Genomic DNA, 26,315 nt, shown 5'->3' with positions numbered 1-26,315 from the left:
CCTAACCCTAAGCACTACAAGGTCAAGCAAAACTCATTCCCGCCTTGATTGGCCCTATCTATAACCCTAGCCTTGATTGACCCTATACATGGCCTTGATTGGTCATATTCTTGTCCATGTTCCTGATTCATTGAGATCAACTATCAAAATCAAAATTACGGCCAGAATCAGAGTCAGGGTCAAGGCAAAAAATCAGGAACTTATCGGAACAAACCTTGCAGGCCAAAAAGTAATCTCAAGCCACCCTTGACCATAGTCAAGGCCATAATATTTTGGCCCTAATCCACCTCAAGGCCAATCAAGGAGAGCTTAGGGCCTGTTTGGTTACTTGAGTTTGTAGATTTCAAAATTTTAGTGATTTCAAATCTATAGAGTCATGGTTCATAAAATTAACTGTTTGGTTAGCTTGAATCTTTGGAATGAAATCCATAGATTATTCGTTAAAACACATCTATGGAGTCATGGTTCAAATGTTTAGTGTTTTTATATTAGGAATGAAATCTCTGGATTTCAACTCATACCCATAAATCTACAAATTCACATTTTTAATGTAAAAAGGTGAATCCCTAGATTTTATGAATCCAAGAATTCACACAACCAAACAAATATAAATCTCACATTTGTAAATCCAGAGATTTAGAATCTCTTGAATCATGTAACCAAACAGGCCCTTAAAACAGATCAGGCCAAACTTGCACCCTATTAGTAATAGTGATTTCTGATAAATTAGATAATTCAATACATGACAAATATGACATGGTACCTCAGCTTGGGGTGGGGGAAGCTCAAAATTACCCAAAAGAACCAGCATTACGTTTCTATAGTGCGCCAGGTTGTATATGTCGCCCCTTGATCGCCACTGAAGAGAAAGGAAAAGTACGGATCCGTGTCACCATTGCCAGCAAGGAATGTAAATGGACGTTGGCCTAACTAACCATAATATCTTGATTTTGTGAGACTCGAAGAGATGGAGATAAACATGGACAGATGGTAGAAGCAAGCTGGCCTATTTGGCAATGGCGTGCTTCGGCGTACTTAACTAGTCAAGAAGATAAATGTTACTGGTTCGGGTAGGAACTGACCAACGGCTACTACTTGCAGTCTTCTTCAAGTCTCCGACACAACTTGCATTGCAAATGCTCGTTCAAATGACTCAATGACAACGACGAGCTGTGACAATCAAGGGGCTTTGGATCTGGGTTTTCCAGATTTTCGATTTTGGAATTCGTGAAAGTCTTCGTCTCGTAGCCCTTTAAATACTGGATGATTTCTCAACATCTTTACTGCCCCCCTTTTATGTGAATTCCACTCAGCTGCGCAACGGTCACATGTTAAGGTTTCGTCTTTAACCCAATTGTTGTCTTCTGGGTTTGATTCCTTTTTTCCCTAATTCCCCTTTCTTCTCTTCTGCTATTTTATTTGATATTGGTGGAGATCCAATGCTACTTTTGGAGTGTCGAAGACTGAACCATTCCACTGCTTACCCTCTTTGAGCTTCGGTTTTTTTTTTTTTTTAAACCCATCACTTGATTCTGTTTGTGGGTTTTGTTCTGCGAGTTGTCTTTTGTTGTGGGCAAGTTTCTCCCTAGTTCGAATCGAAAAAATGTCGGAAGGATTTGCAATTGAACTTTACTTCGACCCTGCTCTCGAGAACCAGGTTTTGAAGGCTTGGAATGTCATGGCACGGCGGCAGATCAGCAAGCAACTAATTGAGATGGAATCTCGGCCACATATCACCCTCCTTTCCAGTCCCCTGCTTGATCCTTCGAAATTGGAAAGTATTATAAGGAACTTTGCTTCCAAGCAAGAACCTTTGCCTCTCTCTTTCTCTACCATTGGAAGCTTCCCCAGTGAAGGCAACGTTCTCTTCCTTGGTCCAACACCGTCACTGGCACTCCTTCAATTTCATTCACAATTGTGTGATGCACTGAAGAAGGAATGCGTGGAAATCAATGAGGAGTATAGCCCGGACTACTGGGTCCCTAACTGTTCAGTTGCACAAGAAGTTCCAAAGAACCGGACGGCAGAGGCTTTCAGTGTGCTGCGAGATCTGAAATTGCCAGTTACTGGGTATGCAATGGATATTGGATTGGTAGAGTTTTCCCCCGTTCGTGAGCTCTTCTCATACACCCTTGGAAGTGTACCTGAAGCATAAGTGAGTTTCAGATTAAACCTTCGTTAAAATTATCTGTTTAGATGCACTTGCATACTCATATGTGATTCGACGTGAATGGTTCTGCTTAAAATTTTTGGGGATGATTACAAATTCATGATACTCAATTAATTAGATTTGGAGTAAAAATTTGTGACTTTGCTGCGAGAAGTTGTTGCTAGAATTTTGGGATTTTTTTTTTTTTTTTTTGCTTTCGTAAACAAATTTGTTAGATTCCATGCCTAGAGCTTGTCTCTCAAGAAAATTCAGTTGAAAGCCAAACTTATCTACAAACTTGATTGATGTATTGCAATTATATTTTTTGAGTTTAAATATTCATATTGTGAACTGAATAAATTTCCCCTATATTTTGGAGTTTTGAACTTTTAAAACTGGTGTATCAGTTTCCCATTTTCAGAGCTGTAGATAAAAAATTAAAATTATTCCAATAAATTGGATTTTCTGATTAAAAAAGGACAAGCACACAAAGCAACCTAATTTTCTATGTTTTTTTTTACAAGTCCATTGTGGGCATCTTAAACACCTTTAGAGTTTATGCTAGAAGACGTTCCCCTGTCATACTAATGAAATATGAACAATTCTTTCACTGGCTTTATATATAGATCTCACGAAGTCAGACTTGTTCTTTTTCTTGGGTTTGGTTTTTAAAGAACACCAATGGGATGGTTTTTCAAGTGGGAATATGTAGGATTTATTCTCTCTTTTTTGCTTTAAAATCTATTTGGATAGATAGGATCTAGCCAATTTTTTACTTCCACCAGACAGGCAACTGCTTGAAAAAGCCTGAGATTTTATATTATATAATAATAATGTCTTTTAAACAGCTACAAGATTAAGGAAAGAGTGTTGGTTGAGCAATTACAGAAAGCTTGCTTTGAAAGTCATTCTCATTTTAGGAAAGAGTTAGTCATGATAGCTTTGGCTATTGATTGTTGGATATGTTGGTTGTTAAACTGATTATGAGATTCATGAAGTGGCCTGTTTCTTCTGCCTTCTAGGAAACTCATCTTTTAAGACATAAGAAAATGTGTATGTTGACTTCCTTAATGTATGTACTACTTTTCATGGGTACCTGGAAGGATATGTTGGTCTTTTAATGTATTCTCACGCTTTAAAGGCTTTATATTTACAGAATAAGGGGACTGTCAATTGTGATTAGGAGAACTCGATTGCAATGATACAAGGGACATTTTAGTGCCAATGTTAATCCCTAATTGCATATAATCATTAAGTGCTTTACAAGGGATATTATAGATTCTTGGGTGCTTATGCTGAGAATAGGTTGTACTAGTCACGTGAGTTCTGCCTTAATTTTCTTTCTATTCACTGGTTCATTTTTATTATGAATTTCATTAATGATTCATTGGGAGTTCGAATCAGCCTCTCTGCAAAAAAGCAGGGGTAAGGTTGCCTAGAAAGTCCCTTCCCTAGACCCCACAGTGTGGGAGCTTCGGCACTGGGTACGCCCTTTTTTGGGAGTTTAGTTATTCAAGGAGGTCTAACTGGATAATCTAGAGACTAATTTTGATTATGATATGAAGGGAATCCTGCCTGATTTGCTTTTTGGGCCATGATATGTTCACATGCTCTGGACTAAAGCAAAAACAATCCAAATGGGATTGAAGCAGGATAACGAAGGGGCTGGCGAAGGTTTTCAACTGAATGATTTTTTTACTGATGTAGTGATGTTCAAAGATTACTCCTATTGTGGTTGGGCCTTTGTGGTCACATGGACACGTTTAAGAAACTAATCTTCCATAGGGTTCAACTGTATGATTTCTTTTTGTATTGCATCTAGTATATTTTCAGATTTTTTACTCTATATGGGGCCTATACTATGGGAGACTATTGAGAGCAAGCCTTGGTTCAATGGTAAATGTTGCTTTTGAATCTGAAACAGTCTCTGTGAAAACAGGATAAAAGCTGAAAACATTATGACCCTCCCAGATCCTCTGGTGGAGGGAACCTCGTGCACTGGGTAGCCCTTTTTAATTGGGAGCAGGGAAAGCAAAGGGAAGAATGGTATTAACATCAAAAGTCATGCTACTTCAGAAATGAATGAAGCCTGGAACAATGTTTCCAGTCTGATGGTGTCTCTACCCTCTCATGTAAGAATAAAAGGTTAATTGATAAAATAAGAGTTGAAAACTTCTGTAGTATTCTTAAAGTATTCCATCTGAGAATTGGTGGTTTAACTGAAAATATATTTAAGGCTTCCACTTTCCTTCAAATTTATAGAAGCCCAACTTATTTGTCCTCTTTATCTGAGTAGTTGTATTTGGAGTATGATGAATAGAAGCGAAAAAATTGCAATTCTTTGCTTCCAAATATAGAGGGAAAAAATTGCAATTCTTTACTTCCAAATATAGAGGGTGAATGAGCCTTGGCACAATGTGAAGGTTGCTCTACTGCAACCTAATGATCATGGGTTTGAATCAAGGAAACAGCATCTCCGTGTAGTGAGGGTAAGGCTGCTTACAGCTGGCCATCCAGACCCTGTAGTAGCAGAGCCTTGTGCTGTCGTGCACTGGCTCTTTTTAACTGTGATTCTAAGTATATGATATGGAGTGAGTTAGTTGTGCCTACTTTACCCCAAAAAAAAAAAGAGTTAGTTGTGCATAAATCACAGGTTCCAATAGGTGTATGGAGTCTACTTTTGCTTTGCAGTTGAATGCTTTTCCTGATACCTTGGGGTGTTCTCTTACTGTTATCTTTCAGCTTCATTTTCTATTGTCCACTTCCTAGTTCTCTTTTTATCTTTTTATTTAAGGAGCAATGTAGTCAACCTCATTTAGTTTTATGGCTTTCGATGTTGTTGTTGTACAGTTTCTGGGCTCTGACATTTTGAAATGGGTTGAGTTACTTGCACCTTAAAACACTAGTGTTTCTGCAACTGAGTATGTGCATGTTGTCATGTTGTCATGTCCTTTTTTTGGGGGGGCAGGGGGGCATTCACTGTAATTCCTGTATAAGCTGTTGTATCCAACACTTGGAATGCTGAGGCTCTGTGACTACAAATGTTTCCTTCTTTATGGAAGTTTTATCTTCAATGCAAAAGCCTGTAGGCTTGGCTATAGAGCCAACAACCATTGTATCGCTTCCTATAACAGGTCTAAATCCAACTCTCTTTTTTTTTTTTTGGTTGCCTACCCCGGTTTCCAAGGCTTTGCCCTGACTAATCCGGTGTGCAACCCGGGTCGCACACCTGGCTGTGGTGGGTGAGTCTCCCAACGGGGATTTTTTGCATCCACAAGGTTTTGATACCGGAACCTTGCTTAAGCGGACCAAGCTGCTTACGTTAAATCCAACTCTTTTTAAATTGAGGAGAACAGCAGCAGAGACTTTCTATAGCCAAGCCTACAGGCATCTTGAAATGATTACTCAAACTCTAATCAATCAATATAAAGTGAGCCTGTTTTGATGCATAATTACTCAAACTCTAATTAATTGATAGGAAGTGGGCTTGTTTCTAATGAATTTAATGCATAAATTGCAGGTTTAATGTGGAGAAGATTGAGTATGAAAGAAGTTGCTCGTGGGATGAGCCTTTTCAACTTTGGTTTCATTGATGATGTTGAAACAATAGCAAAGATGCAATGAAAAATTCCAAAAAGTTGGTATCATGCTTGTGGAGATATAATCTGTTTAGGATTTTTTTTTCTTTTTCCCAATTATAACAATTGAGCTTGTTCTTGTTGGGGGGGGGGGGGGGGGGACTATAATTTACTGCTGGAAATTGTAGGTTCGGGTAGAAGTGTAGATTGTCTTAGCGTCAAGGAAGAAAAATCTATTTCAGTATCAAAATAGGTTAGATTTTAGCTTCAATCTTGCTCCTTTCTGTTATTAACCCTCTTTTCTTTTCTTTCTTTCTTTTTTTAGTTTGTTGCTCAGTTTCCATCATTAACATTTCCATGTGTGTCAGTGCTTTTCAGTTAATTAGAACATGAACATCTCCATGTGTGTCAGTGCACTTGGATCATTCTCACGGAGCATTTCATGAAGATAACTGAGTGATTCACTTCCTTAAAACTCTTTTGTAGTTTACAGAGTTTTGCTTTTAGGGTGATTCCCATCACATAAATATAGGGTATCAATCAGGTAGTGGAATTGTTCTTCACCTGAGGAGAAGCAGTACTAGATGATGAGTGTGTCTTGGTGCATGTCATCACATTCAGCTAAACCCAGTGATGGTTCTAGCACAATGAGAGGCTCCATGAATTGTTATTTCAGTGCTGATTAAGTTGTCCTAGAATTTAATTAAGACAATCAATTATCCCACCACCAGTAGATGAATCAAAATTTGTTCTTTAAATCTTTGTTGTATGGTATGAATTTATTTCATGAATGAAGCAACATTCTCTTTCTCTCTGCTCAGTAAAGCCAGCAACAATTCATTCCATGTGTCAATTGGTCCAGGCAAACACCAATGAACACAATCATTGTAACCCGCCATCCATTTGTTATTCCAATAGGACCCTGGATGTCCATCAGGTCTCATCAACATGGCTCTTGTTACATCCAGAGCTCCAAACTTGGTCCTCTTCCCTCCTTTCTTTCTTGCTCTCTCAACTTCTTTTACTTGGGCATTCCTGAGTTCCCATTCAGTGCCTTCAAATCTTGCTTCTTCCTTCCTTAAGGGGCTTATTCCATTGCAGCTTCCTCCATCATTCCAGGTTCCATTTTCAAAATGGGCAGGTGAGAAAGTTCTTACCAAGGCAAATAGACCCTTGCACTCCTTACAACTTCTGAGGTACTTCAGTATGGTTCGATAAGCCTTTTGAGCTGTGAAGACCAAACCATGATCAGTAAGGTTTGGTTCATTGCAGAACATGCAACCGATAAGTTTGCCACCTTCATAGAGATAGTTCTTCCGGAAGAACCAGTGAGCATCAGATATGATGGCATAGTCGACGCCGAGAAGTTTATTGGCCCAACCCTTGTCGATCCTGTCCAGGTGCAAGTCATAATCCCCAGAAAGTGACCCATTGATTACCCTTTCCTCCCCAACCACCAGGAATTTCGACCAGAAAATCAAGAGAGTGAAATCGTACGAGGGGAAATACCATGTTCGAAATCTGTCTTCAGAGTCCTTGTAAATGTCTAATGGGCTCTCCTCCTACAAGAAGGTAGTTCAGTAATTAGTGTCACTTACCAAGTGGTAGTCACCACATCTGTTTCTCACAAAATATAGTAGTTAGTTGTGTTGGGAATCAAACACTTCTCATCTGTGTAAATCAAAGACAATATACAAAGAAATTCCAATATGAAGGCATCTGAAATAAACAAGCAAGAAAACACAACTACAAGAACACCAAAATTAGAGCTTAGTTTAGCCAAAACTTTACTCAAACTTACTACCAAGCTTAGGGATGTCACTAACATCGCAAACCCTTGTAGAAAAATCAACAGTTTTGTTCTTTCTCACCTAGAGAATACCATCTGGAACTTCCAATAGCTTAGATACCTCCAAGTCACAAATAACAAGAGAGCATCAGAGACTGTAAGAAATGACCTCTAAATGACTTACAAAGAGGTTAGAAGCTTGTTGAAATTTTTCTGTGCTTATTCATCTCCAAGAGACCTTCAAACCTTGTTAACGACCTCCCTCAAAAGTCTCCCCAAAAATAAAGTGAAAATCACTTCCTAGAACCACTAACACTTTCTCCTAGAAAAGAGTTCTCAACCAACTCCACTTGTAAGTTTCTCGAAAAAAAATATTTATTTCTCATATTCATTTTAGAAGGTGAGCTCATCTCTCAAAAGGCCACCTCATAATGTGGTTGGGACCAATGTGGGTCAACCAAACAAATACCACTTCAGTAACTACTTTGTGGAGAAATGTGTTTTTCATTTGTCATTCCAATATCACCTTAATCTGAATGAGCAACAGTGAGTTATTGATCATCTGATGAAATCTGAGGTAGTGTTTGGCTTGCATTCAGAGAAACAGATTTAGTATCACAAAGGCTTCTAGCATATGTGGAGGTGGATAAACCCAATTGCAACTTCAACCTACAGTTTCTTCTTTTACAATTTCAGCTAAATTTGCATCCAAACATGTTTCTCATTCTTTTAAAGAAGAAGTTTTATGCATTGTGAGAATGGAAATGCATTCTAAGAATGCACATAGATACTAAATCAAAAAAAGTTTCCACTTCATCATGTGAATCTTGGAAAACCATCGTAGCCAAGAAAAGAGAAATTTTGCATGATTATAACTTTTTTTCCCTTTCTTTTCTAATTTTAAATTTTGTATTTAATGGTTTCTTAAGGTGTCAAAACGTGTGTATCATGCTCAGTTTCATACTTGCATGCAATGGGATGCATGTTTCTGTTACAACGATTACTTTCTCAGTTGCTATGAGAAACTACCATTATACCCTTCCCTTGGAAACACGATTCAAATGATAATAAAGGTAAATTTAGGTAAAAGTGGTGGATGGAATTGAACTTACAAGTGAGAGAAGGCAGAGAAGAGATTCCATTTGATTGCGAGCAATGGAGTCACCGATGAAGGCGAGTTTCTTGCCATGAACAACTCTGAGGAAGGTTTTTGGGTCAAACCTAGGAAGATCACAGCCCTCAGGTTTCCATCTCCATTTGAGGAAATCAACATCTTTCCTCCCATTTTTGCCACAGTTCTTCGAATCTGGCAACGTTCTGCAACTCCAATTCGAATAAAGTGGTCCTTTCAGGTCCGGAATCCATCCTCCCTTGAACAAATCACACTTGGGTTCTTCATCACATGGATCTGCTTGGATACCTTTATTCTGATAGATGAGATTATGTTGGGTTCCGATCTTTGAAAGGTCTGGAGGGTAGTAGATGAAGAAGATGAAGAAGGATACAAGACAAAGTGACGATAGCATTAACAAGACTAGCCTTCCTGGGTTCATGTGACAGTGCTGCTGCCTCTGAGAGAGCTTCTTCATTCTGGGCTTGAAACACTTCGAGAGACTCTCAGAGATGAAGGTTTATAAATTTGAGAGAGAGAAAAAAAAGAAGGAATTCAGCATTTAAGTTGGGAGGGAAGCCAGAAGGTCTTGGTTTGCATCTTTATATTTACTTGCCAGCTTTTTATGGGTAAAAGTTTTGTGTAGTTCAGGTTGTAGTCATATACCTGCTGCTTCTCTTTTTAAATGCATTGATCTAGAATAATTCCTATGTCCTTTGGGTTTATAAACGTTTTGTTAGGTTTTGATCTTTTTTTCAAAAATCTTATTCGATTTCATATCAAAATATAGGGGTAGGGCACACCTCCAAATGCTAACAAAATAATGTGATCGCAATGAACCTCACCCTATCGTGACATGGTGAAGAAATGTGAGAGAAACATAGACCTCTAGCTTAACGGGTAAGGAATCCGAATCCAATAAATATGAGACTAGTTTTAGTAATATGGAGATTGTGAGTTGGGAATTTATTTCTTCTATCAATAAAGCTGTTTTTCTAATCTGAGCATATACTCTTGATTTTGCAAGGGATGATCAAACTGAATCACTCAAAAACTTGATCTTCCGAAACTGATTTTGAATTGGAATTGGTCGAGTTCATAGTCGTTATCAGTGACTGATCATCAGCCTTTAAGGCTGGGAGTGACATCTAATTTATGAACTTTGATGGACACACACTTGAAGATAAGAATGTGACAGATTATTAAGAGAAAGTGGGAGTGAGATTCCTTGCTAATTGATTTCTAACTTCTAAATTCATCACAATTGACAAGAGAATTAATTTTTCTGTTCGAGAGCTTGACCTATACAGAAATTTCAGATATCAATCTTTTTCTTAACATAAGAGCGTGATAGTCTTTTTGTTTGGAGATTTTTTTTTCTGGGTAAGAAGGAAAAGAAGGTGATATAGACTCACGAGAATGATAGCATATGCCATATTTATCAAGAGAGTTCTTTTTTTCTGATTATGGTATACATTTATGCTTGATTCATATTCCTTTTTCTTTTTACTATAAAAAAATACTTATATATATATATAAAAAGATGTACTCTTTCGTGACAAATCTTTCCCTTGATTATTGTATCAAATGTTTTTATTCAAATGAAGTTTATTTTTATATTAATTTTTTTATCATTTCTCTTTTTCCTCACAAATTGTTGGTACTCTTTTTATTTTCTTTTTATTAAATTTACAAAATCAAATAGAAAGAGAATGTATTTTAGTGTAAATTCTTTATTTTCTTGCCTTAATTAATGAATTTTTCTATTATCAATTCCTAAAAAGAAAATTTTGTTCAAATTATATATTCTACAAAATTAACTCTTAAATCTTACCACTTTAATTTTAATACCCTTCCATCACTATAGACTTTATATTTTTTCCAAATTATTTATATCCTTCTCATTTTGTCAAGTTATTAAAACATTTCTTATTCATTTATACCTTTTATTTTCTTTCCATAATTAATCCAACAAATCTCTTTTATCAATCAATTTTTAATAAAAATATTTAAATTAGAAGTTCTACAAAAAAAAATCTTAAATCTTACCATTTTAAATATAATTTCTCAATGTACAAAATTAACTCTTAAATCTTACTGTTTTAAATCTAAGACCTCAATATCTAAAATCAACTCTTAAATCTTACCATGTTAAATCTAATACCCCTCCTAATGGCCATCTTTATATTTTTTTTTAAAAATATTTTTTGGCTAGTTATTTTTTCAATTACTTGCATCCTTCTCATATTTTCAAGTTATTAAAATTTTTCTCACATTTTACATGAGAAGATAGGAAATTTTTATGTTGATCAAAATTGGCCTCTTAAGTGGCAAACCTTAATCTCTGCAGATATCCATGGAGAGGAGAAGAGAGGGAGTAGAACAACTATGTGAATTTAAAAATGTAAATTTGAAAATTCAAAGCCCTCATGATGTAAATTAGAAAATCTTTATGTATACTTAAGCCCCACAAATTCATTTGTCATTGTTACATCTTTTGTTGTATATGTGGCACAATCCTAACAGTGACACGACTAGAAATGATGTAAGGATATTTTGGTTATAAAATGATAATATATACTTAGTGCTTTTGGATATTATAGGGAAGACAAATGTAAAAGGACCTTTTTTTTCACTAAAAATGGTTCGGATCCCCTAGAGGGTTCCAAATGAAAATTACCCTTGTTTCTTTTATTAGTGTGTATATGCATATTGAAATTAATAAGTTGGATTATTCCTGTTTTCTTTCTTCACAAAGAATGGATCAGTTCTTGCAATTTCTTCTAAAACAATCTCCATTCGCCTACTTTTTGAGATCTCCCTTTCTTCCTCTAGATCTGGTATTGAGCAGGGGCTGCTTCTTTTCCCCTCGCCCACCAAGTCAGAATGTGTTTTTCCCCAAGCTATTAATCACATAATTCATACCCTCTTGGGCTTGCTACAACATCCTCCATGTAGGCTCCCTCAATTGAATGTGTGATAGACTTAAGTTCTCCTCATAAATTGAATTTTAAGAATCTCCATCTAGTGCAAATTGTTTTGCGTGAGTGCCCTCTTTTGGCAATGTATCTACCTCTCCATCAATTTCAAAATTTTCTGTGTTTTGAAAATTTAAGACTCTGGAGTCGACTTCACTAATCAATTATCCCACCACTACTGATGAAGAAGAAATTTGTTCTTTATATCTTTAGTAGTAGATGATTTTAGTTCATGAATGAAGCAGCATTCTCTTTCTTCTCTCTGCTCAGCAAAGCCAGTAGCAATTCGTTCCATGTGTCAATGGGTCCAGCCAAGCACCAATGGATACAATCATTGGGACTCACCATTCGTTTTTTGTTCCGATAAGACCCAGGATGTCCACAGGCCTCATCAACATGGCTCTGGTCACATCCATAGCTCCAAACTTAGTGCTCTTCCCTCCTTTCTTTCTTGCTCTCTCAACTTCTTTTACTTGAACGTTCCTGAGTTCCCAAAACATGCCTTCAAAATTTTACTTCTTCCAATATTAAAGGGCTTAATCTGTTGCAGTTTCCTCCATTATTCCAAGCTCCATTCTCAAAATGGGCAGGCGAGTAAGTTCTTACCAAGGCAAATAGACCCTTACAGTCCTTACAACTGCTAAGGAACTTCAGCACTGTTCGATAAGCCTTTTGCACTGCAAAACCCATACCATGATCAGTAACGTTTGGTTCGTTGCAGAATACACAACCAATAAGTTTGCCACCCTCATACAAATAGCTCTTCTTGTAGAACCAGTGAGAATCAGATATGATGGCATAGTCCACACCAAGAAGCTTATTGGCCCAACCATTGTCGATCCTGTCCAGGTGCAAGTCGAACAGTAGAGGGGAAAGGAGTGAATCCATTGATGTAGGGTTCATTTTGGGACGGGAAAAGGAGAAAAATAGAATAAAGAGGGCTAGAGAAAAAAAAAAATGGGAGAAGGAGAACGGAGGAGTTTGGTTTTTTTTAGTTTTTAATTAAAATTTAACACCTAAGGGATGCCTTGTGTTAGAATCTTGTACCCATCCCATTAAATTTTGGAGGGGCCAGGTGGTATTTCACTTTAAAGATAGAGAAATAGGGAAAAAACAAGGAATTCACAATTCAACGGGGGCCCCCCCCCCCGCCCGGGGGGGGGCCTGCCCCCCCTCCCCAACCACCAGGAATCTGGTCCAGAAACCCACGAGAGTGAAACCGTATGAGGGGAAATACCATGTTCGAAATCTGTCTTCAAAGTCCTTGTAAATGTCTGTGGGGCTCTCCTCCTGCAAGAATGTAGTTCAGTACTTAGTGTCACTTACAGAGCATTACTTCACTACACTTATCAATTAGGTTTAGGACTCTTAAGTATGGGATAGGTTAAAGGAATCCAAATCAGCTCCATGGGAAAACAATGTGATCCAGATCAGCTCCCCAGGAGAACAATCTCCTCGCTCTTTTGAACCACAAAATAAGGGGTGAGACCCATGTTGGTGGCTTGGTGCTGCTGAGATTCCCATCTCTGAAATTTTATTTTATTTTTAAATATTTATAAGTGGACCTCACCCTCTATTTTATGGTTCAAAGGTGTCAAGAGAGCACATCCCGGGCTTAATTCAACCTGTATGTTTACCTTTGAAACTTTTGATACATTGTTCAACTACCTAACATTTGGTATTAAAGTTGGCATCAAGTCAAGATACACTAATAGAACGGAAGTAAAGGGGTAGATTGAAAGTTAAAAGTTACAAGCGAGTGATGGCGAGTTTCTTGCCATGAACAATTCAGAGGAAGGATTTTGGGTCGAACAATTAAGAAGAAGGATTTTGGATTGGATTGAACTTTTTTTCTCACTTTTTCTTTTCTGATTTTAAAATTTGTATTTAATGGTTTCTTAAGGCGCCAAAACGTGTGTATCATGCTTAGTTTCATACTTGCATGCAATAGGTCGTTTCTGACTTTCTGTTACAACCATTACTTTCTCAGTTGCTATGAGAAACTACTATTATACCCTTACCTTGGAAACACAATTCAATTAATTGCATCGAACTTGAATGCCACGCATTTAATTGCATCAGACTTGAATGTTGCACATTTAATGTGCAGCATATGCTGCCGACGATCGAGATCAAATCTCAACAGAGATTTTGATTTCACGTCTATTTCGAAGGTATTGAAAACCGAAATAGTCGGTCAAGATTGAAATATCATTCGAGATTTGATCTTAACCGTCGACAACCTTGTGTTGCGCATTAAAGTTCAACCCCGATTAATTAGGCCAGTTGATAATGACTAACACCTATTAATGATTCAATTTTTTTTGCCCAACTTTCCTAGTGGTATATGTAATATAGTCCCTCCTCCTTTTTCCAAATATGTTAATATAAAACACCCCCTTGAAAAAATATATTTAAAAATTTAGATAGAAGCATGTAGAGCCTTGCTAGTAGAATCTAGGACTTGGTTATTTTCCTTAGAGAAATCTCCTAATGAATGTCCAATGAGTGATAGGATTCAACCACATGTAATATTATAATCCAAATGCACTTATTGAATTTATCATAACCCTTGAATTAAGATGTTCTACATGATCGAATCCATCACTCATTCGCTAGCACTCATTGGAAGATTTCTCCAATGAGAGAATCCAAATCCATGAAGACTATAATGAAGTTCTTAAGTAAATGAAATGTATCTTGAAAAGAGAGGATGACCGGCTGGTAAGGGTATTGATACAAAAAAGATGATTGAGACGAGAGGTGGAGGAGGTAGAAGTTTAAGTGAAGGAGAGATAAAGAAGACTCAGCACAACAAAAAGCTCACCCTTTTAAGCTCTTTCTTTGTCAGTTGGTTTGGATGCAGTGACTGACCGATTTATGGTTTTGGGGTTGTATTTTGAGATTGAAATGGAAATCAAAAGGAATGAGCAACATAGAAAAGCTCTGGGATTTCAGACATACATACTCTGCAAGTGTATGAGGTAGACAAGAGTAATAATAGCTTCAGTGCGAGACACCCCAGTTTTGCACAGCAAGCTTGTTAAGAACTGCAGCTCGCATCTTCTCCAGTGACACAGAAAACAAGTGCATAGAGATGGAAATCATTTGACAACTACACTATAACAATATCAAAAGCAGGGTGGCAGCAACAAGGAGAAATAGTAATTCCATGCGCTAACACCTGGAGGCAGATTCCACGCAACCTACGGCCGACACGATATGCTTGATATCGGAAGTTTACGAATTACGACGAACGCGAATCGCAACAGAACCGTAACGTCATTATCCAATTGGGAGTCGCACGAAACAATGCATGGCATCCGCCTGACGGCTGAGGTATATGGGACGAGAAAGACAAAAACAGACTGTGGAACATAAAAGATAAAACCACAGAGAGAGAGAGAGAGAGAGAGAGAGAGAGAACCCCACTTTTATTTTGATTTAGACTTTTCATTCCACACATCACAATCTTGTCAACATCAAATCCGAATCTGTACGTGCGTGTCGCTATCCATTTCATTACTGGGTCCCACTATCCACCACCAGTCTCCATCACTCACATCATCACCAATCATACAACAATAGTCACCATCCTCGGAGTCAGAGCCCAACGGATTCCAGTTCACACCCCCACGGCCCCACCCCACCACAGATTAAATATATGTATTCCACATTTAACATCATGTGGTCCCACCCACCTCCTTCACCGCTGGTTCGTCGCCGCACGTTTCTGACAATGTTACAATCCCGACGGAACAGCAATCGAAGTCTCATTGGAACCTTCCACACATCTGCCCAAGCATTTAAGAAAGAGCCAATTTTCTACAATCATTTCACACTTCTCTACAGTCTAGTCAACCCCCGAAAAATAGAAAATTTCACACCTGCCCTTCCATCTGGAGGAATCCAACTTCCCACCCCCCCCCGCCCCCCACATTAAGGGATGAATCACAACCTCTCCCCCTCTAAAAATGACATGAATAAGTTTGCATCAGGTCGTCGGTTAACAACAAATGCACAAGAACACTACAACAACTCAAATTAGTTGGGTTTTCCTCTTTTCTTTCGAAACACAAGCACAACCTTTAAAGATCTCTGACAATAAATTGGCACATTTTCAACAATGAATGTTAAATGTATGGGGCACAGGCATCATGCATTTGGGCCATTACGACCAAAATAGGCAAGAGATGTTAGTATGAGTCCTACAGTTTATTATGTGACAAGGGTATACAGAAATCTGTACAAGAGCATTGTAGCAATTTTTCCCCCGTTAGCATAACCAGGGACAGTAAGACGATTTAACTATACAAAGGACATGATGACAGAGGTCACCATTACAAATTTTCCCTCTCCACCAGACCCAACAACGAAGAAAGAAAACCTGCAATGCCCAACCACGTTACATTGTCAACCCGTTCAACTCTTGCCAACATTTATTCCTGTAAACAATTAACATCTCCGATAAACAAATGTCCAAACCTACTATGCAAACTCATAATTTAATTGTTACAAAGTAAAAGACACCGAAATAGTAGCAGATGTGGAACTACAGTCAGGCTTTAGCAATAATATAATAAGATGATATAAAATATACATCAGCCCAACAACTCCAACCAGGAACAAGAACCAAAACCTATATTACCAAAATTTCTTGGTCATCTTAAATTATATCTATATATGCAAAGAAAAAGATAAAACATCAAAGATATGAAAATGGATTCAGGCTATTTCACCCATTTTTATAAAGGGGATCCAATGGGAAGAGCAAACGACGTTGATCCAACAGGATACAGCTAAGGTACCAAACTATGTGGTGTGGTGAACCAAAACCTTCCAGTGTCTGGGCAACATAGCACATGTTCTTTCCAGTAGTTACATATCTACAAGGAAAAACTGCTCTGCAGAGGCCATCTCACCCCGAAGGAAAAACCAGGAAACAGCTTCCACAAGCCCACGACTTCTGTACGGTACAATCAGTACAACGCAGAGGTAGTGCTCATAAGCTATAAACATATGGAAAGATCGTACTTACCACCCATTCCCTGAGACAAATTTGATATGAAGTCCTCTTGGAGCTGACCGGTACTCGCCCTGAGAGCTGGAACAAACAAGACAACAATGCCCATTAAAACCATTACAGGGAAAGCATGTTAAAAGCACACCCCATGTGTGGGAGTCTGGTTCGAAATTCAGAGAGAGAGGCACCCCGAAGTCCCTGACCAATATACCAAATCAACACCTAAAACAACAATATACGCCACACTGACAACACACAATATGAAAAGGCAATACCGAACTCACCAGCATCAATAAATCGGCATTTTTTTGGGTCAAACCTCTACTGCTGCCACGAGGGTTGTTTGTAACTGAAACTCTCCACATTCCACCCTCCTTCAGGTTCCTTTCTCTTCAGCACCCCACCAGCTGCTTGGTTGTACATTCTGACTTGTTCTTCAGCTAGGGCCTGGGTACTGGAAAGCGAAAATTGCCTTGATGCTGATGATATCCTTTCATCTCTAGCTTCTATATCTGTAGATCCAGGGCCTGCATTTAGATCCAAACCATGCCTACCCCATTTCCGACCGCTTTCAGCCCCCAAATTAGAAGCACCATCAGGAAGGCTTATCACACAAGGCCTTGGATAATGAGAAGAGACTGCACTTGTAGGACCCACTATCTGTGAATGAACAGCAGGGAAGCAAATTCCACTACCAGGTGAGGTATCTACAAATGTCGGAGGCGCACCAGAGTAAGAAGCTGAAGTTAGAGGAAAACTACTAGCACCAAAAGGGAATCCTGTATATGGGAATGGAGAAGCCGCAGAGAACGCTACTGCAGGAGAGGACAACACAGATCCTCTTAACATATCAGGCACATAACTGGTGCCAACTGTAGGAGGCCCTAAGATTCGTTGTGTCCCAGCAGTAGCAACTGGGTAAGGGTGATCCCCTCTATCAGACAAGATCGATGGAATGGCACCAGCAGGATAGGAATTGCCAGAAGGAAACCATGAGAGATTTCCCAGCTCTCCATTGTTTATTCTAAATCCAGAAACAGATGGTAGGAATGGCATATTACTTTTGGAGGGCTGGCTGCGAGGTGCTGGTTCTGTACCCCCTTCATCAATTCCTGGCCCGTTATTCAAATCAAAGTCTCTAAACACATTAACGTCACCATTGGGTGGCCCACTGGACGACAATAACTTGGCAGGAAGAACAGAGACTTCTAACTTACAGCTACTACTCGATGAGAATTGCCCAGCATCAGTACCTTCATCAACCTTGTTCAAGTCAAGGTCAAGTCCTCCAGCATTACGGCCATGCGCACTTGAAGGCCGAAATATCCCACCCTCTCCCAAATCACGATTATTAGCAAGCCCAGACTTGGATACTGTCTCTTGAACAGAACTTTGAGAAGCCATGTCCTCAAGAAGTTTCTCATCTGGAACATTCAAGTCAATATCCAATGGAGGACGACTTTGTTTGCTGGCAGTGGTATCAGGAGGCATATCAGTTGTACCATGTGCCATCTCCAGAACTTTCCTTGGTTCAGCTGGACGAAATGCACTAGTGACAGCTGAACCTTTCCACCCAAGCTCACCTTTACTCTTCAATACAGTTTCAGGAGGAAGAACAGACCCTTTTGCAGGAGAAGCAATGGTAATTTGAGCAGTAACACTTGGCAAGGAAGAAACAGAGAAGGTAAGATGGCTTGGGCGATGGATGGCAGAAGTAACTGGCTCACTTTGGCTTCCTTCATCCACAGGAAAACCTTCATTCAAATCAAAATCCAACTTTGCAGCCATATCTGATCCTGCTATGGCAGATGAAGAAGATTCTTGCATGGTAATATTCTCCTCCAAATTGTCAGCTTTAGGGCCAGTTGACTTCAATGCCTGATCATTTTCTCCAGCAGGTTTTGGTGATGACTCTTCATCAGGAGCTGATCCACCAGAACAGGTCTCTAGATGCTCCTTCTTTTCAGAGATCTCATTTCCTTCATTTGCATGATCTGAAACAACAGAACCTACCACTCCACCTTGCTCATCAAAGTTAGGATCCTTACTTGCCTGTTCCTTTCTTTGGCTACAACTCTGTGCAAAATGATTTTTGACATCCAAGTCGTTAGACTTGTCACCCTGTAGCATACTTCCTGGAGTTATCACATTATCAGGACCAGAGGGTAACAGCACATTATTATCACTCAACATCGCAGGATCATGATCTACACCATCCAGCAGCTTCTGCTCATTTGCATTATAACCCACATGTGCAGGATTCTTGTTCTCACCATCCAATTCAACAGATGGACATGATGGTGATTCATCAACAGATTCCTTATCAACTTTTGCAACAGAAACTGCATTGTCTGTGTTACATGCATCGACAACTGATCCATGCACAGCATCAGAGGCTCCTTCTATAGCACTAATCACTGATTTTTCTTCACCATAATCAATTTTCTTTTTTTCATCCAATAGTGGATTCCTAGCATTAGGTTTTATATCTGGGAAACCATCATGGCTCCCAGGAACAGCTGACTTCTTCCTCTCACAGAGTTGGTTGCTGCCTTCACCATCCATACCATCAGTACTTGCTTCTGGAGTAAACGAAGTCAAGTCAGGTTTACCATCTATGAAGCACAGATCTCTACTTTGTTGCAAACCTTTACTGGGTGCTTGAAACTGCTCAATTACCTCCCTTGTCAACTTCTCATCAGAGCTTGTGATCTTGCTGTCCCCTGTGAGAAAGAAGTAAAAAGAAAATTTCAGACCAAGAAATAGGTTTCATAGATCCTTAAGCTATGGAGGTCCCCAAAAATTTACCTTGCTTCTCAGTACCACCATCTGCATATTCATCAGTCTGAATTTGGCTTCGAGGTCCAGCATCTTCATCTGATAATTTCAATTTGGCACCATTACTCATATAGGAGTCCCCTTGTGCTGGGGAGCTTCCACGAGGAGAACCAACAGGAGAAACCAGATCAGATTTTGACATCTCTCCAGTAGCCACACTGGCAAGCAAATTCATTCCAACATCATCCCCCACCATAGATGTGCTAGCTTCTGAGTACTTGGCACAGCTTTCAATCAAAGCATTTATGGAACTGAAAGAAGCATCATATGATTTACCAGTTTTGAGATCATTCCCTGATGATGAACATTTAGATGCGTCAGTTGTTTTAATAGTCTCATCAGTATTTCTGCAATGCTCCACATCAGAGGCAGCAGCAGCAGGAGACCCACCCCCCTCATCAGATGCAATAACTCCATCTTTCACGTCATTACTCTGCCATGATGACTCAGTGTTCACATCCGACACAACATTAGCCCGACAAGAATCACTTTTACTCTTCACCTTACGATCATTGTAGTCATGCTTCTCAGAGTGCCCAGGAGAAGGAGCTCTGCTAACATTGATGGAGGGGTCATCTCCACTGGCACTTCGTGCTGGGCTACGGCCAGGGTTTGGGATCCTAACAATTAGCCTGTGGCTACCGCCATGATCAACAGCAGGTGCATCAGGTGCTCTTTCACATGTTACTCCAGAATGTGACAGTTTCTCGGAAGTGATATTCCTGGCCACAGAGCTGACTTTTCCCACCGTAGGTTCCTTCTGAACTCCAGAGGCAGCTGAGCCCAGGAAGCCATTACCTGATTTCCGATGTCGGGAGGCAGCATTCGAGGTCTTATTCACACTCCTGGACCCAGCAGTGGAGCTCCTTGCATCCTCCCTACAAGAAGAACCGACAGTTTTTGCATGATCACTTGAACAAGACTGGCTATTGTTCTGGGATTGACTCGAGCTGCTACTCTTCTCTTCCTTTATTGTAGACAGGGGAGGATCTGAGACACCACCACTAGCTACCATTTTACAATTTGAATCCTTTGAACCACCAATCACTGAAGAAGGAGATGATGTTGACAATTTCCCAGGGGAAACTGGCATTGACTTGGAAAAAGCATCTCCATGACCAATCTTAACTTGTGTTGATTTAGAACCAGAAGGCTGACTAATGGAGCTCTTAACGGCAACCTCTGAAGATCCTCCTGTCCTCCTGCTTCCTCCATGAGAAACTTCTGAAAAACCTTGCTTGCTAGGCCACGAAACAGCCTGTGCTACATCCTGTGCAGACCCAGATTTAGCATCACTCATCTTCAATTCTGCCTCCACGCGTTTCTTCCATGTATCAACTAGACTCCTTGCTTTCTTCTGGATTTCCAAGTTTTTATGACTACGCAAATTATTCACAGACTTGCCAACATTGCAGCTCTGCAAAGCATGAAGGTTCACAGGCAATTTATCAAGCGCACGAAGCAATGCCAAGAGCAACTCTTCGATCGATTTATCACCTTCCTTGGTGCCGTTACTATCTCCAATCTTCCCTTTATGTACCTCTTGGAGCCACTGATCCAACACAGGCAGACCCTTGAGCTGCACAAAGTGGTCAAGGCAATCATTCCTATCAGTAGCTGCAATCACATCACCGACCATTATACGGCCAGCAATGTCAATCTTCTTCTCAGGTCTGTCAGGCTGCATGAGTTGCACAAATTTCTCAACTCCTTCCAAGTCAACTAGTCCTCCTTTGTCAGTAATTTTGGCAACCTCAGATTTCAACATGTTTTCCAGTCTAAAATGACCAGAATTCACATCATCTGTTTTTAATGAACGTTCACGTTTGATGGGTTCAGAGCTCTGATCACCCCTTTCCCTCTTCTTTCCCTTGCCTTGAGAAGGAAATGAGGTGGCACTATTCTGTACACTATCTGATCCAGACTTTATTGGCGGTGTTGATGTCGGACCATTCAATGGTTTTGGAGAACGCCCTCCTGATTGCACTGCTGCATGCATTTCTAGTCGTGTTTTGTCTAGTAGTTGGTCTACCTCTTCCTGTCGCTCCTACAGAAAATATTTGAGAGAGTATTATAAGCACTACACACTACTCAGCACAGCAATCAATTCAGAAATCAGTTCCAAAACAGAAAATTAGAAAGCATACATTGATATAATCTTGATCAGTTAGCCACCATAAGCACTTGTTCGCAATGTCATAAACTCGCCTGCAAACAAATGAGGATACCCCTGAAGGAAGTTCAACACCTTTACGAAGGAATGCAACTTTACACGGATGGAGTAACGATGCAGCAGGTATTTCATCCTTGTGAAACGAATAGAACACTTCGTTTGGTGCTGCTTCCAGCAGAACACCTTTGCTAAGCTTTACTTCAGAAGGTCGATAAAGCCAATTTACACCCAACTTAAGATTATCCTCTTTGCCTGATGTCAACCAACGTATTATGCCAATGAAAGGTGGAGATTCTTGTGGGGGCTTGAAAAGTGCACAATCACCAACACTAATCTTGCGTCCATCCTACAAAACAAGAAAAGATTCAGTGGAAGTAAGATAAGTAGAAGGAATACAGATGGAGTACAGCAGAAAACTAAAATTCAAAAATAAAAACCACAGTAGATGATGATTGCACGCAAGAAAGAGAAATTGAAGGTTAAATAATCAATATGTAGAAAACCAATAAAAGGATAACAATTAGAATGGACAAACAATGAACCATCTTCATAAATCAGCAACATATCAAGATTAAAGAACAAAAAAATTCCAAATATGACCACAAATTCATGGATTCATAGACTCAATTGAGCCACTAAAAGACAAATGAGGAATAGGGAAGCTAGGCCAAGAAATGATATACCATCCCTCATTGTTCATACAAACTTCTAAACCAATGATGACGTCTTTACTGGTGAAGGAAAGAATCCAAATCATGTAATTGTACCAAAATTCAACAAAAAAAAATCAGAGATAAATATGGTGGGATATGAACACGCAGATGAGAAACAACCATTAGGTTTATTAAATGCAACCACAAACACCCTTTTGGTTACCAAACTGCAATGCATTATAATAGCTGTGCATCTAATTCCAACCAGGCAGTAGGTGATGGAAAACCAAACATGATTGAGTAAAAAAGACAAAAAAAATCATTTAGAGCAAAACAACTGGAATGACATGGTAGCCCTGCAAAATACATAATTAGAGACAATGTTCAACGAATATGCTAAGAAGAATCAAAAGGAATTACTACCAGAAGTCCATAACAGATGGAACAATTTTCTTGTCAAAAAGAAAGATGTGAGGATTCTTTTCCAAAGCACGAAAGGAACCCACAAATAACAGTCATCCACAAATAGGACAAGAACAGGAAGATACATGGTTAGGTGATGGACATCCAGATGTATAATAATATTTTTTTTTTAAATCCCTTGTGCTTTTTCTAACCAATATCCTAATGCTTTTAGTTCCTAAATTCCAAATGTAGGATAACATAATCTAGAAGTCATAAAAGCATCAGCTATCATCCTCTTCCCAGGCATGAAAACTAAGAAGGCTTGTCAAACAATGAAAAAACAGTCAATTATAAGGAAAACCCCAAAACTCAACCAATATGAACCTGTCCAGATCTCAGTCATGCATCAGCATTTTCATGTGGTTCCTACCGAAAGCTGCACCTATACTGTAGCATAGCTAACATGCATATCCAAATATTCCACTCAATTTTTTTTTATTCAGAAGCCAGCTAATTTTTCTATTGACAACAAATTGATATATAACAAATCAGCCAAACCCTTAAAGACACAAAATATACTTCTCTCAATTTCAACAAGCTCAACGAGTGATCTTTATGACAAGAAACTCAGAAATGCAATATACCAGATTCACTTTCCATATAACAGAAGAATATCTGAGAACAATAGCGTGAGCAATAAAATAACTCATAAGGAACAGACAGGCTGCACCATCCTGTAACTTCATTTCAGAAACTTCAACCAAGAAAGCAAGAAGAACCCTAACGCATCACTTACACTAGTTTTTCAATTAAACACGAAATCAATACACGAATCAAAACTTTCATTTTTCACAACACACAGAACTCCCTGAACGCATAGTAACACGGAGATTCCCAAAACAAACTAAAATTTTAAAAATAAAACTAAAACATCATAAAAATTCCCAATCTTTCCTCGTTAGCCACCACCAAGAAATACAGAGAGGAGAAGAAAAATAGGGGTCAGGTAAAAAATTCGAGTTTCAAAATCGGCATTCAAGCGCTGAACCCATACTCCAAAAATTCGGGTTATTTTCTCTCCGATGCCTGCCTCCAACAAACCCAACAAACGAACGCCAATGGATCTATATCGACCGAATCAACCGGAAAACACGGTCGGAAAAAGTCCAAAAAGAACCCCAAAAATATAAGAGGAGCGATACCTTGCAGAAGTAATCAGCTGTGGATGAGGTGTTAGAATCAGAAGCTACAGTCGTCGTACCAAGTGCGGGGACCGGCCACATGTGCCGCCTCCGTTTCCTCTCTTCACCTTCCCGCCCATGCATAGCCTTGCATATTTGCCGATTTTAAATTCAATCCGAACTTCGTCCTGAACGAGAATCATCAATCCCACCCTAATTCCACTCCCCGATCCACGAAACCCTAGAATCGTATCGCAATTCGACGAGAAAATAAACAAAAAAAGAAACCCTAGATCCGTCCAAATACTTGTATTACCATCACCGAGAATTCTCTAAAAAACAGAAACCCTAGTTTCCACTTTTAGGGCTCAGCCATCTCTACCAGCGCTTTAACTCCGATCGAATTGGAACTGACGCTCCACAGTTTAGATCCAGCTCGACAGCTAATTAACTCCAAATTCCAAATTCAAGAGAAATCAAGTCCCCGCTTTTCAGGCGATGATTCCGCTCGCGATCTCAGTTCTCGACAAGAAATAGAGAAAGAGGAAAGAAGAAATGAGTCTCGAGAACGAGGGAGTATCAAAAAATGGTTATTTGAGCCAACGCCAGAATCCAGACGGCGAAGCTAAGGGTATACGAGTAGGTCGGGCTAAACAGAACCATCCCATACTTACTGTCTTTATACGTATAATCGTTTTCAGGGACTTTCTTGCTAAAATGCGCACGAACTTCTTCTTAGTCCGGGCCCTGCACTAACATACGCCTCGATGGTATAATACGACACGGCGATTTTTTATTTATAGTTCGCTACCGTGCTCCAAGATAAACATAAACCTAACTCCCGCGAGTCAACTCGCGACCAAACGTTCCACTTCCTTTTCTATCTAACTTCTATAAATCAAAATAAATCACCACCAAATCCTCTTTTTCCATTTTTATTTATACTAAATTTAATTTATTTTCTCACAGGAATCTTCATACTTATGAGAGGTATAGATTCCATATTTGCTCACAAAAACCTCCTCTTCTTCATTACTTTCCAAGCTCGATGTGATTAATGTCATTACTTCTTTATAGATATAAATCAAAGTAATCACAAATCATAAATTGTTTTAAGTATTATTTTTAATTTGTTACCTCAAAATTTTGTCACTCGTTACACGTTCAACATTAGTCGACGCGTGCATAATTCGTAGTTAATACGAAGGTGAAATTATAAAGTTATGGGATTCGGATCCCCCAAGTTATGATCTTTCTATATAAGGATTGTTTTTATCCCTCATAAGTGCACAATTAAGTATTACTTCTAAGATATATGAAAACTGTGACAATGCAACGAACCATGATCACATTGGATCCGGTCAATTCAAATGACTTTGTGGCTTTGGGTAATTGATCGTGATGGATATAGTAAAAGACAATTAGTTCCTCTCTCTATCGATCTCTCTTCCCCCTTTTTATATCCTCTGTCTTTCTCTTTTTCATTTACAAATTTATCATACATTCACAATCTATTATGTAATAAGAAGTGGGATTTCCATCTTGCCTTAAGTTTCTTCAAATTTAAGGACATTGCTTACTAGTCATTATATGCATATATCGGGTCTCAACTTGTTCGCTTTCAATCTTCTTTATCTAGGTTTTTTGCAATTCAGAGTAAGCAGCAAATTTCAAGTATAGCAGCCTCTATTTGTTGGTCACTTTGGCAAGCTCGCAATAAGCTCATATTTGAAGGGTTAGATCTCTCTCCATTGCAAGTTCTTCAAAAGGCCTTACGGGGTGTTACAAATTTTCAAGAAGCTTTCAAAGTCAATGTTCTTAATGGCCTTCTTTCCCCAACTTTGGATAGGTCACACCTAAAATAGACAGCACCTCTCAGAGGTTATTTCAAACTTAATACAAATGCAGCTTGTCGAGGAAAGAAAGGAGGCTTGGGATTTGTTCTTCGCAGAGATACGGGAGAGCCCCTCTTTGGTGTTTCAGTCCCTGCTTCATTCGGCTCTGTGATCGAAGGGAAATTATTAAGCATTGAGGTGGGTCTTTTGGCAGTCGCAGGGAAGGTCTAGATTATATTGAGATCGAAAGTGACCGTCAAGAGGCTATTCAACGGCTAAAAAATCCATCTCTTTCTCTTGTTAGTTTGTAACTCTGATGTCTTGTTTGCCTGTGTTGCTGAATGAAAGTCTCTTTATGAAAAACAAAAGAGGAAAAGAAGAAGAAAAAAAATCGAAGACTGACTGCAATTGCAGATTTCAAAGAGGATTGGCTAAAGAATAGAGGTATGGACCTTGTACTCTTGTGACATTCAATTTGTGTCATCTCTTGTTTTTTTGGGTCCCTCTAAGTAGTGTGAGGTAACCATCAGGGCAGCAATTTCAGAGCTGTTCTGATGAATCCACACATGCTATCACATAATGGAATTGGAGTATCTGAACAT

The 26,315-nt window shown here is 39.1% G+C and overlaps 2 protein-coding genes and 2 pseudogenes across 4 annotated transcripts; 1 reads left to right on the top strand and 3 right to left on the bottom strand.

Moving 5' to 3' along the window:
- Positions 1–780: 780 nt before the first annotated feature.
- Positions 781–5,866, top strand: LOC149006933 (uncharacterized). The gene is made up of 2 exons (XM_089166821.1): positions 781–2,155; positions 5,670–5,866. The coding sequence occupies exon 1, from the start codon at positions 1,604–1,606 to the stop codon at positions 2,153–2,155; it is 552 nt and encodes a 183-aa protein (XP_089022947.1). The 5' UTR covers positions 781–1,603; the 3' UTR covers positions 5,670–5,866.
- A 640-nt stretch (positions 5,867–6,506) lies between these two features.
- Positions 6,507–9,105, bottom strand: LOC149006932 (xyloglucan O-acetyltransferase 3 pseudogene; annotated as a pseudogene).
- Positions 9,106–11,830: 2,725 nt separating this feature from the next.
- Positions 11,831–13,584, bottom strand: LOC149006931 (xyloglucan O-acetyltransferase 4 pseudogene; annotated as a pseudogene).
- Positions 13,585–15,562: 1,978 nt separating this feature from the next.
- On the bottom strand, positions 15,563–24,516 carry LOC149006930 (uncharacterized). Of its 3 annotated transcripts, none has more exons than XR_016175010.1 (6): positions 23,900–24,516; positions 21,614–21,985; positions 19,437–21,513; positions 16,913–19,351; positions 16,644–16,709; positions 15,563–16,050 (listed from the first exon to the last, which is right to left on the bottom strand). XR_016175010.1 is itself a non-coding variant. In XM_089165157.1 (5 exons), exons 1-4 carry the CDS (start codon positions 24,020–24,022, stop codon positions 16,950–16,952), a joined length of 4,974 nt encoding a protein of 1,657 aa, XP_089021283.1. In that variant the 5' UTR covers positions 24,023–24,516; the 3' UTR covers positions 16,643–16,709; positions 16,913–16,949. The 3 variants fall into 3 exon arrangements, 1 of the variants encoding a protein (XP_089021283.1); XR_016175011.1 differs by having other exon boundaries at positions 15,563–15,992; XM_089165157.1 differs by lacking the exon at positions 15,563–16,050 and having other exon boundaries at positions 16,643–16,709.
- Positions 24,517–26,315: the final 1,799 nt, after the last annotated feature.

The sequence above is a fragment of the Hakea prostrata genome, chromosome 8, assembly GCF_041222555.1.
Source record: "Hakea prostrata isolate BN-2017 chromosome 8, UWA_Hpros_2, whole genome shotgun sequence".
Classification (NCBI taxonomy): domain Eukaryota; kingdom Viridiplantae; phylum Streptophyta; class Magnoliopsida; order Proteales; family Proteaceae; genus Hakea; species Hakea prostrata.
The sequence above is the reverse complement of the archived record's forward strand: the minus strand, read 5'-3'. Positions and strand labels throughout refer to the sequence as shown.

Coding starts and splice junctions, on each gene's coding strand:
- LOC149006933 (XM_089166821.1), top strand. CDS start 1,604: ATGTCGGAAGGATTTGCAATTGAACTTTACTTCGACCCTGCTCTCGAG.
- LOC149006930 (XM_089165157.1), bottom strand. CDS start 24,022: ATGCATGGGCGGGAAGGTGAAGAGAGGAAACGGAGGCGGCACATGTGG. Junction 21,514..21,613: donor CTGATCAAGATTATATCAAT/GTATGCTTTCTA, acceptor TATTTTCTGTAG/GAGCGACAGGAAGAGGTAGA. Junction 19,352..19,436: donor TGGTGGTACTGAGAAGCAAG/GTAAATTTTTGG, acceptor TCTTTCTCACAG/GGGACAGCAAGATCACAAGC.